The sequence below is a fragment of the Pinus tabuliformis genome, chromosome 4_2 (genome assembly GCF_031772625.1).
Source record: "Pinus tabuliformis cultivar Carrire ecotype Pingquan chromosome 4_2, CPIR1, whole genome shotgun sequence".
NCBI lineage: Eukaryota > Viridiplantae > Streptophyta > Pinopsida > Pinales > Pinaceae > Pinus > Pinus tabuliformis.
In genome coordinates this window covers 730,067,167-730,085,750 of record NC_142304.1, presented here as the reverse complement: position 1 = coordinate 730,085,750, position 18,584 = coordinate 730,067,167, and the positions used below count along the sequence as shown (strand labels likewise).

The 18,584-nt window shown below is 34.8% G+C and overlaps 1 protein-coding gene across 1 annotated transcript; it reads left to right on the top strand.

Annotated features, from left to right (window-relative positions):
* Window positions 1-2,584: 2,584 nt before the first annotated feature.
* LOC149171675 (uncharacterized) lies at window positions 2,585-3,636 on the top strand. Its single transcript, XM_089427561.1, has one exon. The coding sequence runs from the start codon at window positions 2,585-2,587 to the stop codon at window positions 3,305-3,307; it is 723 nt and encodes a 240-aa protein (XP_089283687.1). The 3' UTR covers window positions 3,308-3,636.
* Window positions 3,637-18,584: the final 14,948 nt, after the last annotated feature.

Genomic DNA, 18,584 nt, shown 5'->3' with positions numbered 1-18,584 from the left:
ATTTTGCCCTGAATTCATTGCCTTGCCCCTGCCAAACTATGTCGCACTGCAACCAACTTCTGCTAGCCCACTTTCTGCAAAAACGGACTCTAATATCATCAAACCATGAAGTGGGAAGATGTATCTCTGCTATTGGTTTTCCCAAATAAGGCTTTGATACCATTTGTCATGACCCCAGCTCTTAAGGCGACTGCCCAACCTTCTTAAATAACAACTCGTGCGACACTGACTACCTTTTTTCCTTTTCACTACTTAAGTTTTCGAACTATGACTTTCCAACACTTAGTTAATTCTTGTTAAGTGTTCACTTCTTTTATTATGCAGCAGAAACAACATCAACTTCATTTAGATACACAATGGAAATAAGAAATACAACAGTGCAAAACAATGTAGACAAGATTTACACGGGAGGTGGCAATTCCCAAAATATGCTTTCCCTGAATTGTTATAATATTGAAAGATACAAATATTGTTACAATGGGCCAGTCACACCTTAAGGTTGTGCGCTTCCCTCTAAAATTTCAACAAATGTGGCGTGCCTCCAAGCTAGGCGCACAAGTAAAAATCTTCCCAATTCTCGCCCAACCATAGTGTTGGCACTCTCCGAAGAAACCCCAAAATTCAGTTGTCCAAACCAGCTCATGTGCTTGGCCTTGCCTATGGAAACTTGACTTGTACCTAGTTTTCCAATGTGTTCTATGTGCGAAAACTTAGCCTTCACTACCTGTGGAAACACATTGCTCGTGGAACGTTGTCTGCTTGCATAAACTCGGCCTCCTACACTTTGGTTTTTCCATATCAGATTTTCCTCTTCCTCCTGTGGTCAACAAGCCTTGCTAAGATCATGCCTTTGTAATTTGCATCTCTTTGTTTTTGGTCGAAGTCCTCTTTTGGTTGAGCTCCTCTGTTGCCTTGAATGAATGGCCATTGTCCAATATATACACCTTACACCCATGCAACTTGTCCAAGGGTCATGTTTGTTCACTTCCACTTAGGTCGGCTTGCACATCTGCACACCCCAGCTGACCTATCCACCCACACGTTGTGTCGACACGCCCATCGGCACCCTCGTGCACATGCTTGTCTGCACTCCCATTGGCACCCTGGTGTGCATGCCCATTCGCCTATTGTGTTTGCCGAGTGCTCACATTGTCCATCACACATTTTTTGGTTAAATGCGCTTGGGTGACTTGCCCCTTTATTATGTGTGCGTGCCTCTGACTTGCCCACGTGCATTCGGTTCAACACGCGCGTCACCTGAATTCGATTTTTCGACTCTCCAAGAGTTGGTGGGTCATCATGGGCACTCATCCAACTCGAGGCCCTCACACTTTCCAATTGATAAAGCATTGCCACACGTCTGAGCCACTAATGGAATGAAATTGAATTTATTAAATTCCTATATGTATGTAAAGTCTTTATTACAGTAAAAAAGATAAATTATTTGAATTTCATTGATTTTATTATTTGATTGAATTTCATTCTACCTACAAGTCTACTTAAGGCTAGTTGGTATATAGTTCTTACACATCCTTCAAAGGGATTGAGAAGAAATAGCATGTTTGTATCTAAATACACATATTTATCAAGAGTGATAGACTTAGAAGGAACAAATTGACCAAAATATTAAAGTATACTTGATAATGTTGTTTGTGCAGATGTTTCCTTTGTGGATTTAGTTTTGAAGATATGGTTGAATGATAAGAAATAGAAAAAATTATTCAATTGTTTTTATCTCTCATTTTCTATTATGAAAAATGATATGCGAGTGAATGTACAAAGGTCATTTACTTTTTTTGGCAAGTACCGAGGAGGGAGGCGAAGAAAAGAAGTTCGATCTAGCAATATTTAAGTCTTTCATCGAGCTATTTGTCAAAAGTAATGCTTCCATGTCATGTGTAGTTGAAATTGTGAGTGCCTAGGTGTCAGTCTAGAAAGTGTTGATTCCTATGGAGTGAGTTGGAGTCATGATCTAGATATGTCTGTGTTATGTTATGTCAAAGTTACTGTGTTATGTGCTATATATATATAACTGTTATGATGAATAATATCATAGTGTGATTTGTGTTGTGTTGTGAAATCTTTCTCAGCTCATCTCTCAATTTCTAATACTATTAGAAATTTAAATATTTCTAAATCTAACTATAAAACAAACCCTGGATTAAACTTCTATGTAGCTCACCGTCATTCAATACAACTATTTTTTAAAACTTCCCACCTAACAGTTTTATGAGGCCTCTATTGTGTATGCATGTTTTGCTCATCATTAATTTATGAGGCCTCTATTGTGTATGCATGTTTTGCTCATCATTAATTCTGGTTATTTGGTTAAGTTTTTAATTGGTAGGGGTAATGTTATGTTTCTAAACACGTTTTTCGTTTATACGCTTAACAAGAGATGGTGTTATATGTTACTGTGATATTAACTACGTGTTTGTCCCACAGCAGCTGATAGCTTTGCTAGAAAACATTTTTTATTTTTGTGCTTCAAAGCAGGTGGTTAGGTGTTGCTTGAAGCATGCATTACCTAACCACCCATAGAGTTGAAAACTCTAATAACCCAAATACGAAATCGAGGCTTTCTATGGTATGTGTTTTTGTTTTAATTGCAGCATTGCTCTTAGAGGAGATGGCCTCCGCCCTCCAAGTTTGTCAGAATAAGCGAGCGAGAGAGGACTATTGGTATGGCGGGTTGGCTCTGCCAGACACGAAGCGAATGAATAGCGGACTAGCATTGACGCAAGACAGTGATCTCATGGGCTTGCTCGACGAGATTGATAATTTGGAAGCTTATAACAGTAATCCAGAAGATACAGATGTTGTGAATGAGTTGAACGTGGTTACAAAGGCCCGGGAAGATGAAATTGGGTTGGAGGCACAAGCAGAAAATAAAATTGAATCCCCAGAAGAGAAAGACAGTACTGATCAGATGGGTTCATATAAGCAAGGCGAATTAACTGCAGACGGATCAAATTCTGAAGCGACCTCAGCGTGTGATATAGGAGACATGACGTACTACTACAATGTTCCTGCTGAGTTTGGTTTCTTCGCAGAACATATTTATCCGAACGAACTTGGAATCATCATCGACAATTATGTCGGCGGAGATTCAATGGCCGATATTATGTGTTTGGACGCTGCTCACGGCTATGCTGAGATTACGGAGGATTTCTACGGGTCTCTTTGGGACAATGATATTTGGCAGTTGAAAGAAAATTCAGGTATTCAAAACGATTTTGAATCGCCACAGAAAGAGGAAGTTGGATTGGTAGTCAGGGAATCCGAGCTTAATTCATCCAACGTCTGAGCGAAAGAAAATAAGGAGGAACTGTAATGTGTTGGAAATGAAAAAATCTTTGCATCATTTTGTAAGTTCGAAATAGCTTTTCCTGCTTTTGCAAGTGAAAATAATAATCAAATTCGAGAATCCTGCGTTATTCCCGAATACTTTCTCCCATGTTATATGGGAAGCCGTGTGTAGCATTTCAATTCGAGAATCCTGTTTTATTCCCGAATACTTTCTCCCATGTTATATGTGAAGCCGTGTGTAGCATGTCACTCAAAACTGTATGTGGAAAGGCTGAGGCCTACGCGAAACCATAGTTTTCCTGAATCATATTCGTCTATATTGATTTCTATATTTTTCACAAAACGGAACCATAGTTTTCGTCAATCTAATTCCTCTGTATTGATTTCTATATTTTCACAAAATGGTTTCGTAGTTAGACAGTTACCCAAAAACATCATGGACAGAGTATTTAATGGCACTCTCAAGTACTTTCATTAATTTCTGTAGTCGATTATATGTGTCAACGTAAATTATCTTCCGTATAATTTTCGAATGAGCCAGTTCGATCCTTTTAATATAATTTTAACAGTAATACTCTGCAAGAAAAGAGATTTGGTACATTCTCCTAAACTAAAATAGTTGTAATATAAATTTATTATTTGTTTTAAAATCTGTATCTTACGTTTTTATTACTGAACCGAAATCTATATTTATATATAACTGCTAGCCATATAAATTGCATACTTCAATGTTTTATATATATATATATAAATAAGTACAAAGCAATACAATGATTTCTAACTAATTAATCTATGAAATTAATTTGTTATTTGCTATCATTTTCATTTATTTCAAGTATTTTTATGATGATAAATAAATTTATTCTGAAATAATTTTTTCATAATTTTAGTTTAATTATCAATAATTATTAAGAGGAGGGTAGGGATTTAACTTCCACAACATATTTTGGAATATTGATAATACTATACATAAATTGAATATTGAGATTTATTTCTAAACTAATTATATCATTTTTTTATTTTTAATTAATTTGATTAATTAAAAAAATGTCATATGAACAAAGATTATTTGCAGTGAATTATGGTTTTTTGGGCATACAATTTTAATAAAACATATTATTAGCCCATGGTATAATAACAATATCTCTTTAAAAATTAAGAATTTTATAGTAAAAATTCTTGTTTCATATATGTTTAACCTGTAGATTAATTTATTTTATAATTAATACTAATTTTTTTTAATAATTATTATGAATAAATGTCTATGAATTTTTATCAACCATTTAATTTATATAACTATTATATAACAAATTTTCAAAAAATATATGCCACGATAAAATCAACTTTTACTAACCATATATAAATAGTCACTGTGTAATCAATTTTCAAAGGACCCTATTACGGGTAGTCTAATGAGGCCGAGGAGTTGCCCAGAAAGTTATGGAAATTCCGATTATATTTACAGAAAATTCGGCAAAGGATTTTTGTAAATCCAAGTTATAGTTGTTATACTTCAAAATTTTAGGTGTCCGAGACGTTTTTTATGGTGTTGAACCCATTTCCACCATTAAAAACACGATTCAAACACTACCTCTACAAAAAAATTTGAAATTTGTTTGCCCAAATTCCCACCACTTTTGGCCGTCCGGACAATTGCTACACCTCGTTAAACAACTCCTTTATATTATATCCAGCGAATTGGAATCGTGCCGTTCACTCTGAAAATGAGCTCACACCATGACGTCAACAAGGCGTATTAATTTCATCATAGTAGATATTATTTTCCATTTCAAATAACGACTTTAAAGTTTATATGATTCATACCATTATAAAGTGCAAACGATTTAAGATTCTCTCAAATCCAATCGCCCTGAATGGCAGTATTTGTCTCAGAATCCTCCAGCAATATCATTAAGCTAGTTGTGGAAGTTCACGATTCATTACCGACACAGAATAGCACTGTGGATGCACGCGCTGAAAACGAAAAGAACCACGAATGGACATATTTAACCAATGAACTAATGGCTTTTCATAATTCAAATCTTTGCATTTCTTTACCTGCTACGAAAAGCATAATGAGCTATTCATAATTCAAACCTTTGAATTTTTTTACCTGCTCCGAATAACCTAATGAATGGATATGTTTCAAACTTATAAATCAATATAGATAAATCTTAACCATAACCATAGATTTTTGAAGGTCGGAGAAGATCAAATGTGGCTAATATGTGAAATTAAAAAAAATAAATTATTATAAATTAATATAAATGTATTTTTATTATAAATTTATTGACTGTTTAAGAGATAGTGTAAATATTTTTTAAATTTTATTTATTTAAGGAAGTCTCAAGAAATTTTATCATTCTCAAGGCTTAGCTAGATCAATTATTAAGATAAATTTATACTACTTGTAAATAAGATTTTTCATTTTCTAAATTGTATTTTTGAATGTATAAATAGTTTCAATATTTTGAAAATCCCCTTATTAATGTAGATTACATAAACCACATAGTTTAAATTTACAATTCCAGTCAATATTATCTAGATTTCAAGCAAAATTGACCAAAACATGTATTGAGGGTACTTGAAATGCTTTAACCATATACTATATGCACATGGTTCATTGAAGTAATTTATGATAGTCTATATTAAAATAATTTAATTTATAGAGGGGCCCTCTACATAAAATTATTAAAATAAATAATTAAATAATTTATTTAAGCCTTATTTCTTATAATTATATTATGTGAGAACTGAAAGTAGAAGGTTTGTCTATATGAATTTAGTCACGGTGTAAATTGAATTTCCAAAGTTTTTGTTATAAGCTTTTAAATTTTGTCAAAGCTAATAATTTTTAAGAGTGGAGCAAGTCACTTTTAGAAATGGTTTTGCCATAAATAGAAAGTAGAAATATGGTTTTTTTTGCAACTCTATGCAAAAAGTATATATTCTTCAAAATGAGTATTTAAGATTTTTGTTTCTTTGAAAAAAAATATTGAAATCTTTTATTAAAATATTGTTAAACCAGTATAAAATATAAGATTCTTTTACTTTTAACTACTTATTAGTGAGAATAAGAATGAAATATCTTTAGCCTAAATAAAATTCATAATTTCAACATAATTCTTCTTAATTATATCAATAACTACATAATTTCATATAACTATTCTCACTTATAACAATAATATTTTAAAACTAAACAAATGTTTAATCCATATAAAAAAAATTAATAATTAATCACATGACTTTCATTTAGTTCAATTAACTAACACATTATTTCTATTTCTATATAAAAAAAAATAATAAACTAACCACTTATTTATTCTTATCTTTAAAAAACAGTGAACCAACATTTATTTACTCTTATCTCAAAAACAGTGAACCCATCATTTATTTACACTATTTACTGCTACCTTAAAAAAGGGACCAGACTAAAAAAAATCAATCATTAATTTAAGACATCATGTTTAATATTCACCTAAAACCTATAAATCCATGATAAATTGCATTAGCAACAATTGACAACGTGGTATGGTGAGGAGTCGAATCACGAATCCCATGTGGGTCACAGCAATCGGGAGAGTGGTACGTCCGTCTAAGAATTAAAGGTCGGATTGAATAGCCGTAAGTCCTTTCACCGAACGAAAATAGCGAACCATAGGATAATATAGATACAAGAGGCCAGTATCACCTTTGTCTCACACAACGATGAAGAGGACTGCTCAGAAGTGGGACTGGGTCACAGCAACTTCAATGTCGGTAACATTCTTCAACTAATTCTAACTCCGGAGTCCCACCTTGGGTCAATGATCCCAATACGACAAAGGTAAGACATTTCTATTTTATATATGTGTACTTTGTAGTTCTGCACATTGTAAACTTAGATTCTAAGCAATAGATGGATCTACTCTCGGCGTGATCAACCATAAAAGGAAACGAAGTGTTGAGGACGCTTCATTTCTCATGTATGTAAAGATTCGCTTTCCTCAGTGTCAGTAGTTTGGGAAAAAGTGGTCCATATTATTTATATTTTGGTAGTGGACCACGTAATAGCAAGCCACATGGTTGTTACATGTCACAAATAGCTTGACGTCTGACTGTGATCGATATTTGATATGATGGTCGTGAAGGACAACGTTGACGATGACAAACATTACGATGTGACCTAATTACAAATCTCTCGAATTACATTACGTGTGATTTTAATTGTGAAGAGTTAACTTACTGGTAACTAGAATTATGATTCAAAGAGGCATCACTGAAAATGTGTCCTATAGGTGTGATTGCGAAATTAATTATTTTTTTCTTAATAAAATAGTTGTATTACATAATAAATTAATCAAATTCATAATTTCTATTTCTTATCGCATTATATAAATATATAATTAATATAAATATTTTAAAAAATACAATAAATTAATGACTAGTTTGATGCTTTTCATTTTGTTAAATACCACATTATAGCAATATCTAAAAATATTATGAACCAGCTAAAAAAGCATAATAATCCAATACTCCATATCTAATGCACAAGCGAAAAAAATTAATAATTCGATCATTAATTTACAGCGTAATGTTTGGTATTTGCCCTCAACCTATAAGTTCCATGATAAAATAGGCATAGACAACGTGGTAAGGTAACTAGTCGAATCATGAATCCCAGGTGGGTCAGAGTACTGCCGTCTAAGAATTAAAGGTAGGATTGGACAGCCGTCAGCTCTATTACTAGCGATCCGTAGAATAAGATAGATATAGGAGACCTATCCACCTTGTCTTGCACCGCAATGAAGAGGACGGCTCAGAAGTGCGACATGGCCAGATCGGCTTCACTGTCTGTAACATTCATCACCTAATTCTAACTCCCGAGTCCCACCTTGGGTCAACGATCCTAACACGATGAAGTTAACACATTTATATTTTGTGTATAGTTTGTAGTACTGATCCGATAGGAAAAAGGATGAATTTATTTATAGACAGTTAGTAGTGGATCCATTGTCTGATCGACCTTTAAAGGAAATACAGTGACGCTTCATTTTTCATGTATTTTGGGATTAGTTTTTCTTATAATGAATAATTTAGAAAAAAAACATAGCTTCATATTATTTATGTTGTTTTATGGTAAGGAAATAGGTTAATAATTTAAGAGTTACAGTTACTTGATAAAAGTGAAAGTATGTGTTTTTTGTATTATTAATTAGATGATATGATTTTTTTAATAACAGTAATAAGTTAACAAATAATTACAAATAGTAACTAATAATTATTATTTTATTTAGCACTCATCGTATAGGATGATGCTCACAGAAGTGAAGAAGTGCGATTGGAATTAGTGAAATGAAGAAGTCACCTATTCTCTAACTCAAGCGCGCTTAACTGTGAAATTTTCCCTATAATAAAACCCACTTAACTTGCTACCCAATTTACAAAACTTCAAAAATATTATGCCTCATAAACTATTCAAGTAGAATCCCCTTTAACTCTTTTAAATTAACTAAATTGTAATCAGTTTATTACCACTATTATAAGTCACAAATAGCATAAAAAGCAAAGTTATTATAAGTCACAAATAGCGTCACGGGTGACTGTGATTGATATAATTCATGGTGTAATTCCAAATCTTTCGAAATCTGGAGAAAGATTTGAATCATGAAGAGTTAACTGAATCGTAATTAGATTTATGATTCAAATCGACATCACTGGAAATGTGTCCCATAGGTGTGATCGCCAAATTCATAGCGTTGAAGGTTTATCCGCTACTTATTTGCCACGGGAGATGTTTAGTGATATTAAACACGTTAAAGTCCATTTTGTGATGGGAAATGGTCGTTTCGCATCATGATCAACGAGCACTGAAATAAAATAAAGTTATATTTTTTAATGTTTAAAGAAAGATTTTGATACAAGTATGGAATTCAAGGGTTTGAAATTATTTTAAATTTTATTTATTATTTATATTTATGTACATTTTGATTGTAAATTGAAGTAATTTCCATTTTCGTTAAAAAGAGTATAATGCACTCTTCTATATACCATAATCCTCTTTATATGTTTTGTTTTTTTAATAAGCGGTTTACACTTTTATTGGTTTTATGTATATCCTCTTTTTTATGTTTTGTTTTTTTAATAAGCCGTTTAGACTTTATTGGTTTTAGGTATATCCTCTTTATATGTTTAGTTCTTTTTAATAAGCGGTTTACACTTTATTGGTTTTAGGTATATCCCCTTTATATGTTTTATTTTTTTAATAAGTTGTTTACATTTTATTACTTTTATAAGTAGTGTAGGAAATACCGAAGAATTTAACAATAGGTTAGGTATATCTCTTTTATATGTTTTGTTCTTTTGAGTAAGCTGTTTACGCTTTATTACTTATTTGTTTTATAGGTAATGTTAGGAAACACGAAAGAATTTAACAATAGGTTGAATGATGATAATAAGCAAATGACCCACTGTGATATAGAGATGAACGTAATTTAGCATGTCATTATAAAATGGGATTTAAAAAAAAATAATGTAATATAAAAATGGTTGTAAAGTTACAATTATCTCAGCTTATGTCTATATATGAAAAAGAAATATCAATAATTTAAAAATTAAATAACGCTGAACTAAGAAGTGATAAGAAATATATATAAATGTTATTTAATGTAAATAATTTATGTTAGGAATAAATGTACACTTTATTCTTAAAATTTAGTTAATAATATACATTTATTTAGTTTGATGTGTAATTAGAAGGTGAATTTCTCATTAAATTTAATTTATGGCTAATTTTTGTAACACTTATAAATTAGTTAAATATGTAAAAGTAAGATATAAACCGTCTTGTTTCATTTTATGGCTAATTTTTGTATCACTTATAAATTAGTTAAATATTTAAAAGTAAGATATAAACCATCTTGCTTCATTATGTCTATTATTCCCTCGTATTGTTATATTATTAATAAATCTTTTTTAAAATAAAAGTGATAAATAATTTTTAAAGTGTGGATGTATTAACTAATTAGCCATTATTTCATTTTATATATATGTCTAATATATATTTAATTTTAATAATAAATTATTAGAATTGGAACTTTTTTTTTCAAACATTATGTTAATTACATGGTGAGTGAATATACGATGACATGTTTTACTAAAAAATGAAAATTTAACATTTTACATAATTTTTAAATTAAATTTCATTTCTTTATATATATATATATATATATATTATTAGATTAATTATGTATATATATATATATGCGCAAAATATATAATTAATTTAGTAATAATATATAGTTTTAAAAATAATATGAGATATTTATTCATGGAATATTATTAAATATTTTATCTATTTATAAATATATAAATTGATAAAATTTAAATATTCAAAATAAATTCAAAATGAGGTTTAATCAAATTTCCTTTAATTAAATCTTACAGGCATAAACCATGTTATATTCAGGGAAAATTTTAGGGGCTAATATTTGTAAGTGGGCTAAACCATATTATATTGAGAAAAACAATTTGGGGCTAATATTGACAAGTGGGCTAATTTTGCATGCTTTTTCCAAAAAATGATTTGCTAATTTATATTTCTTATATTTCTTTCTAAAAATGTTTCACCCAAATTTTATAGTATAAAATTATTTTACCTTAAAAATCTCCAAAAAATTGTATATACATTGTATAAAATTATTATAAATTTGAATACTTTTACAAAAATATCCTAAAACATCTTACAAATTACATATTATGGACTAGCGAAATTCACCAAATTTTCCAAACTATAAAATAAATTTCTATCCTTAAAATTTTCCTTGATTGTATTTTGGAAAAGAGTGATTGTAAATATAATCATTGATATGTAATATTTGATTGTGATTCTTTGATGGAATATATTACTTGCAAGTATTAAAAATAGTGGTCTTGATATTTTACATTATTAAAAATGTTAATTGTTCTATTTGATTGGTGTTTGAACGTTTGTTTTTGTTAAGTTTGATATTTTATTGACTATCTAAAATAGAGCATACAATAATCTTTTCCCTGAAATCATACCATCATTGGACAAATAAATTTGTCCAAAAAATTTCATAATATTGAAAAATACTTCTCACATATGTATTTTTCAACCAAATAACATTTTTATCAAGGAAATTTTTATAGCTAAGAGTAAAAATATTGCAACTACACTAGCTACAACCTATGATAACTAAAGGTGTCCATAACCAAGCAAAAACAAATTTGTAAGAAAGAGTGTAAGACATTAAATATAATACGTTTAATCTGGCACATCCATAGGAGCAACAAGGGTGCATAGGTTAGTTAATCACTTCCCCTTAGAGAATAGGGCCTCAATCGTAACCAAACACATTTTAATATTCGTATGCTCGAGAGACATATATTAATTCTCTACAAGTAGTATGTTGAGCTATAGATCATTTTTTTATTTCGTTTTTGTCCTCCAAATATTTGCTAATAAATTCTTTTAGATTTGAATAGAGTTCAACAATACATAGATACATGTTTTTTTGGCCACGTCAATAGCCCAAATCAAGGATCTAATCTACCACATGGCCATGTATATCCTCATCATTGGAAGGATTCCATTCTTCCATAACTTCTAAAATACCTATGTCCACCACATTCTAAGCCACTAATTGTGCATGAGAGTGTTCTTAATAACTTCCCTCACATATATCAGTTGGGCCATGTCAAAATCTCATTCTTTGACATCATTGTAGGTGGTATGGTAGAAAAGATGATAAAACTATTATCTGTGAGGGGCACCAATGGAATTTGATGTTCATGCAAGTATTTTTCTAAAAGGAAATATAACCATGAGCGATTACAATTGATTCTAGGGGGTAAGGCTACTAGTCAACCAAGTAGGTGTGCATCTGAGGGGAAATGAGTGGATATATTGAGGATTATTAGGGAGGGATCACACAACTATCAATGGAACTAATAAATTCATAAGTTGAGTACAAGGAAACCCCTGGGCTTGGGTTATTGAGTGCTAAGAAAGCACTTAAATATTCAATCTTTGTCAAATTATCCATGAAGACTATAGAATAATGCAACCAAATGTACGGAGAATTTGTGAAAGGAGTCACCTAACATCCTATGTCAATTCTATTAAATGCCACCAAACGCAAAGAGATGGATTTCATTTCCTCGTCACCACCGAATACTAACCGAAGGTTGCTTCCCTTCACAACGTTAGTATGTAGCCTTCCCTCTTCGTAACCTTAACCTCCCGTATATACCCCAACAATCTAGAAAAATCATTCCTCGATCTTCAGTCATCGGTCTATATTCTCTAAGGGCATTCACATCCCTTTTCTACAAGACCATAATGTGCCTTCAGCAACTTTTATGGAGATTGTGCTAGGTCATGAACTCTTACATTCACCTTATATTCTAGGGGTTTCATATAAAGTCTCATAATTCAATAGAGGTAAGATTGGTTATGGGGCTTGTTACTAACACCTAATCCTATGGTTTGATATAGAATTGAATTTAGACTATAGCCTCAACATACAGAAATATCGAGCCAATATAAGAACATGGATATCAACATTGTTTAGTGATTATATAGACAAAGAAGATTCTTAACCATGTCACCTAATTTAAAATATAAAACATACATTAAATAAGAGGTTAGAATAACATGTATCCTCAAACTCCATTCACTCTATTACTGTTATGCTCTTAACCTACAAATTAATACCCAAATACAGAATATGCGAAGAAAAGATACCTAGAACACAAGATAGCAATGATTTTATTATTCAGAGAGCAATGTTCACATGCCTCTTCGAGGGGGAAACCTACAATAGAGCAGAGCTCGATTACAAAAACAAGCCACAATGCTCCTCGCAGGGAGTCTCTATCCTTATATATGACTCATACATGCAATACCATGGGCCAATACCGTGGGTCTTATTAATACCATCTATCTAATACTACGGCCCATTTGCAACTAACTGTGGTCCCGTCATTAATTGTGGGTTAACCACTTACAAATATTAATATGGGCTTTATTGACTCTTGACTATGACGTGATCCCATGACATAAATAAGGGGGTTAGGGTGGGACCCTAACATGCCCTCCCCCTTAAGACTAGCCTTGTCCTCAAGGCTGAAGCTGCGGAAACTGCTGAAGAATAGTGGCTGGTTCCCAAGTTGCATCTTCCGGAGAGGTGTCTTTCCATTTGACGAGGACTTCCTTAATCATGCGGCCGTGCAGGTGCTTGTCTCGTGTATCTAGAACCTGTTCGGGTTGAAGCCAGATTGACCCTTCTTCGTCCAATTCAGGTAGACTGGTTTGGACTCGGCAATTGTTCCCAATCACTTTCTTGAGGCACGATACATGGAAAACTGGATGGATTTTTTCCGTAGGTGGCAAAGCCAACTTGTAAGCCACTTCTCCAATGCGCTGAAGTACTTGGAATGGTCCGTAGAATTTTGGAGAGAGCTTTTGACAACCCTTGTCTTTGAGTGATGTTTGCTTATATGGTTGCAGCCTCAAAAAGACCTGATCCCCTTCTTGAAATTGGCGCTCTGAGCGATGTTGGTCGGCCTGTTGCTTCATGCAGTTCTGAGCTTGATGAAGATTCTCTCTAAGATGGGCAAGCATGGTTACGCGGTGTTGTAGGAGTTGATCCACTGCTTGTACTTTGGAGTACCCCTTGAGATAAGAAGTAGGGGAAGGCGGAAGTTGACCATAGACTGCTTCATAGGGATCATTTTGGTGGTGGCATGATAGTTGGTGTTATACCACCATTCAGCCAGAGGTAACCACTGTACCCAAAGGTGTTGCTTTTCTGAAGTGAAACACCTAAGGTAGGTTTCTAGACATTTGTTGACGGCTTCGGTTTGACCATCTGTTTGCGGATGATATGAAGTACTGAGTTTGAGTTGAGTGCCTTGTATTCTAAAGAGTTCCTGCCAAAAATTACTGGTGAAGATTGGGTCGCGGTCGGACACAATAGAAGTGGGCATGCCATGCAGTTTGAAGATCTGATCCATGAAAGATTGAGCAACCAAAGTTGGTGTAAACGGCTGGGGTAGGGCGCAGAAATGAGCATACTTCGACAGTCGGTCCACCACCACCATGATGACTGACTTGTTCCCTGATTTTGTAAGACCTGTAATGAAATCCATAGAAACCTCCGTCCAAATTGATGCCGGAATGGGCAATGGTTGTAATGAGCCTGGTGTGTTGACGGTTTCCCCTTTGTGGCGTTGACAGACATCACATTCTGCTACGAAAGTAAGGATGTCCTGTTTCATGCCTGTTCAAAAAAATGATCTTTTGGTGCGAGCATACGTCTTCTGAAAGCCTGAATGTCCTGCAATGGGAGATGAGTGCAATTCTGCCAAAATGCGACTTTTGAGGGTGGATGTTGGTGATATTACAACTCTATCCTTGTAGCGAAGAATATCATTCTGCCACGAGTAGCCCTTGCTGGAATTAGGATCGACCTGCAATTAAGAAATGAGTTGGGAGAGCCCGGGGTGTGAAAACCATTCCCTGCGAGCCTCTTCAATCCAATCTGGAATGGGGAGGGAAAATGCGAGCAGAGTACTTTCCTCCTTAAATTGGCGAGATAATACATCTGCTACACTGTTGTCTTTCCCTTTCTTGTAAATGATCTCATAATCATATCCCAGCATTTTGGCTAACCATTTATTTTGTTGTGGGGAGGATAGGCGTTGCTCCAAAAAATATTTAAGACTGTGATGATCTGTGCGGATTTGGAAATGTCGCCCCAATAAGTAAGGTCACCAGGTCTCAACTGCATGTAAGATGGCCATCATTTCCTTCTCGTAGGTAGATTGGCCCAGATTCCTCCCACTGAGTTGTTGGCTTGTGAAGGCCAATGGTCGCCCTTCCTACATTAAGACCGCCCCAATACCTGTACTCGAAGCATCACATTCAATGACAAAGGATTTGGTGAAGTCATGTAGTGCTCATACTGGAGTGGAACACATGGCGTTTTTTAGAGCAATAAATGCCTGTTGTGCTTCCTCGTTCCAGAAGAAGGAATTTTTCTTGAGGAGTTGAGTGAGGGGCTTCGCTATGCGGCCATAGTTGCGGACAAATTTACGATAATAGCCTGTGAGACCCAAAAATCCTCTCAAGCTCTTCAAGGTCTTAGGTTGAGGCCATTCTTGCATCACCTAGATCTTTTTGGGGTCCACCTTGACACCTTCACACCCCACAATGTGGCCCAAATAATCAACTTCTTCCATGCCCGAACACTTAGACATCTTGACAAATAATTTATGCTTGCAGAGCAGTTGCAAGAGTAGATATACATGCTGAAGATGTGCCACCCAAGTGCCACTATAGATGAGGATGTCATTGAAGAAGACAAGGACAAATTTTCTGAGATATGGTTTGAGAATGTGATTCATAAGGCTCTGAAAAGTAGAGGGGGCATTACAGAGACCAAATGGCATGACCAGGAACTCATAATGGCCTTCATGAGTTCTGAAAGCCGTCTTGGGAATGTTGACTTCCTTCATGCGAATTTGGTGGTAGCCTGAGTGAAGATCCAACTTAGTGAAGAATTGAGCCCCATTGAGTTCGTCCAGCAAATCGTCAACCACCGGGATGGGAAATTTATCTTTGACTGTCAACTTATTGAGGGCTCTGAAGTCGGGACACAGCCGCCACTCCCCATATTTCTTGAGGACCATGACCAATGGGGATGAATAAGGACTAATGCTGGGACGAATGACACCTACTTCCAATAATTCCTTGATGATTTTTTCTATTTCATTCTTTTGGGTGAACGAATATCTGTATGGCCGCACATTTGGGGGTTGTGTTGTGGGGAAAAATGCCTATGCAGGATGATCCTATCCACCTAAGGTGTGACAGTGCCTTAGCAACAAACAGAAACAGCTATTCTAGTATTCTTCCTTTATGAATTAAGAATGAAGAGAGATGGATGGACTAACCAGTGTCTTCCGTTTGTCCCTCGATCCGGTTTCTCTTCTCTTTGAGAGTTCCCAGCTACTTGCCTTCTCGCTCGCCCAGCTTCAACAGGTTCCTGTAAGATCACAAGAAGGGAACACTACACAAAGACATAGACTCATATTCATAACTAGTTCAGGATTAGAAATAAACTAAACATACTAATGCAATCATACATCAAAGATACATCAGTATATAGGAGAAACCAAGATAGCTTTATTGATGAATAACAAGGTTCAGGAGGAGGTACAACCAAGAGAGTTCCAATCCAGCATCTGCCTCCCAGCGAATGAAATCCTTTCTTCACCTCCCTTCAAAGCATTACGCACCCAATGATTCCAATCTCAAACCAACAGCAATTCTTTGCAATAACAAAATTCCAGCCTCCGGGATCTCATGGAGGAGAGATCCATATATAGATGTTTGGAGAGAGGATGAGTCAGCTTGAGATCTGACTAGTGTCCTCTCCCTCTGTCAGTTCTTGCTTCCACTTGGAGACTAAGAGCCTCTTACTCATCACTTAGTCGAACTCATCAAGGCAAGTGTCATGGAGGAAGATTCTGGAAGCTTCCACAGTCTTTACACCTCGCCCAAAGGACCCTGCCATTTGTCATTTCCCGCTCAGCGCACCCTAGTAGTGCTTCCACCTGCGTTGCAATGCAACCAGCCAGTGTAGCCTCTGCATTTCAACGCAGGCAGCTAGTGAAGCCTCTAAATTGATCTTGAATTGACTTGTTTTTGAGCAGTTTCTGGTGGAGAACTTCTGTGAATTGCTGTGTTTTGTTAGCCTTGTTCCTCTAGGGGTAGGAACAACATGTTTAGGGACTTTGGATCCCTTGGATTATGGACATTTCATGCTTATAGCTGTAAGGCACAAAAATTTCTATAACAATTGCCCCCTAAAGTATGAGGTCGTTTATCGGGTGAAATGCTTTATTAGGAGGATCCGAAGTTCTTTCAATGCTGGGAGGAGACCTGTAATACAATACAATACAATACATTATTTTCATACTTTTTTCACGATCTAGCTGAGGCGGGCATTCCCATGCTCAGCTTTATAAATTCATTTTCATGTACATATAATAGACAATCGTCTGATGATAGACTAATGATTCTGATAGAGCCATCATCCTTTTGGTAGGATGATTATCTATGCTGTAAAGCTGTACATTTCTATGTCTTTATTTTCCGAATATATATCGCAGCCCGGATGGATGAAACTAGATCCGGGGTCTTCAATCTCGTCCGATCTTCACTCTAAGTACAAGTCGATCCATGTGAGAATTGCTCTAAGTCAAACATGGAAAGACATCACTTGATTACCAGTCAATGATGTAAACTGTTAACAAGCATGAGAGGAATCACCGATAATGAAGATGACCCTCAAGGTACTACAGTACAATTCACGTGGTGTGAATAGAGGACTTGGCATCGAACACCACACAAAATCTTTCGGTCGAAGGTCATTGATGTGTACCTGTCGCCGGAAGTGAGAAACTTGCCATTGAGGCATGCAAGCTTCAAAGTACTGAAGGGGGTGTTCCTATATCAACTTCTTGGATAATGAGCTGATGTTGACAAGAAGTGATCCGTCAAAGGAGGGCCTTAATGAATCCCACATCAATGACACGGAACAGAGCTAATGATTTTGATGGAGGTGAAAATGATCTGATGACATATGATTCAGGGTGGCGGTCATGAAAGAGTATAATGTATGGTAGTGGATGGGACACAGGTGACTTCTCTGAACGACTTCTCTTGAACATATGGCGACACTTATGCGATGGATCGGTAGCATTACCCCAAATATGGATGGTATGGCGAGACCATGGCGAGGTGACCGGTGAATGAAACAACCCAACCCGATTGTGGTACGGAGGAAAAGTGTCATGTTCAAGAGCGACTTGCTACCATCAAAGTTTTCTTGAGTTTCTCCCAATTTTTCCCCAGTCATTGCTGACCAGTACCTCTTTATTTTTGTCAAGCTTGAGGAGGATAACATATGCTTGTTCTATAATTTTCCCTTCAGGCAAACCCATCGCTATGTTTTAACGAGCCTAGCGATAGTGAAACTCGTTCTCGTCTAAAGACAAGTTTGTCGCTATTTAATGCTTTTAACGAGTCTAACGACAAAGATAACTCGGTCCTTTTCATTTTTAGAGAGTCTGAAAAGGTACATAAAGTCAACTCCGAAAGTCCTTTTTCGTCATCTAATCCCTTAAGTCCGAAAAAGTATAAAACAATACAGAAGGGATGAGTTTTTGATAGTTTTAACGAGCCGAATAAAACAAGCGCTCGA

Excerpts from the sequence above, each read along its gene's own strand:
- LOC149171675 (XM_089427561.1), top strand. The coding sequence starts at position 2,585 with ATGGTATGTGTTTTTGTTTTAATTGCAGCATTGCTCTTAGAGGAGATG.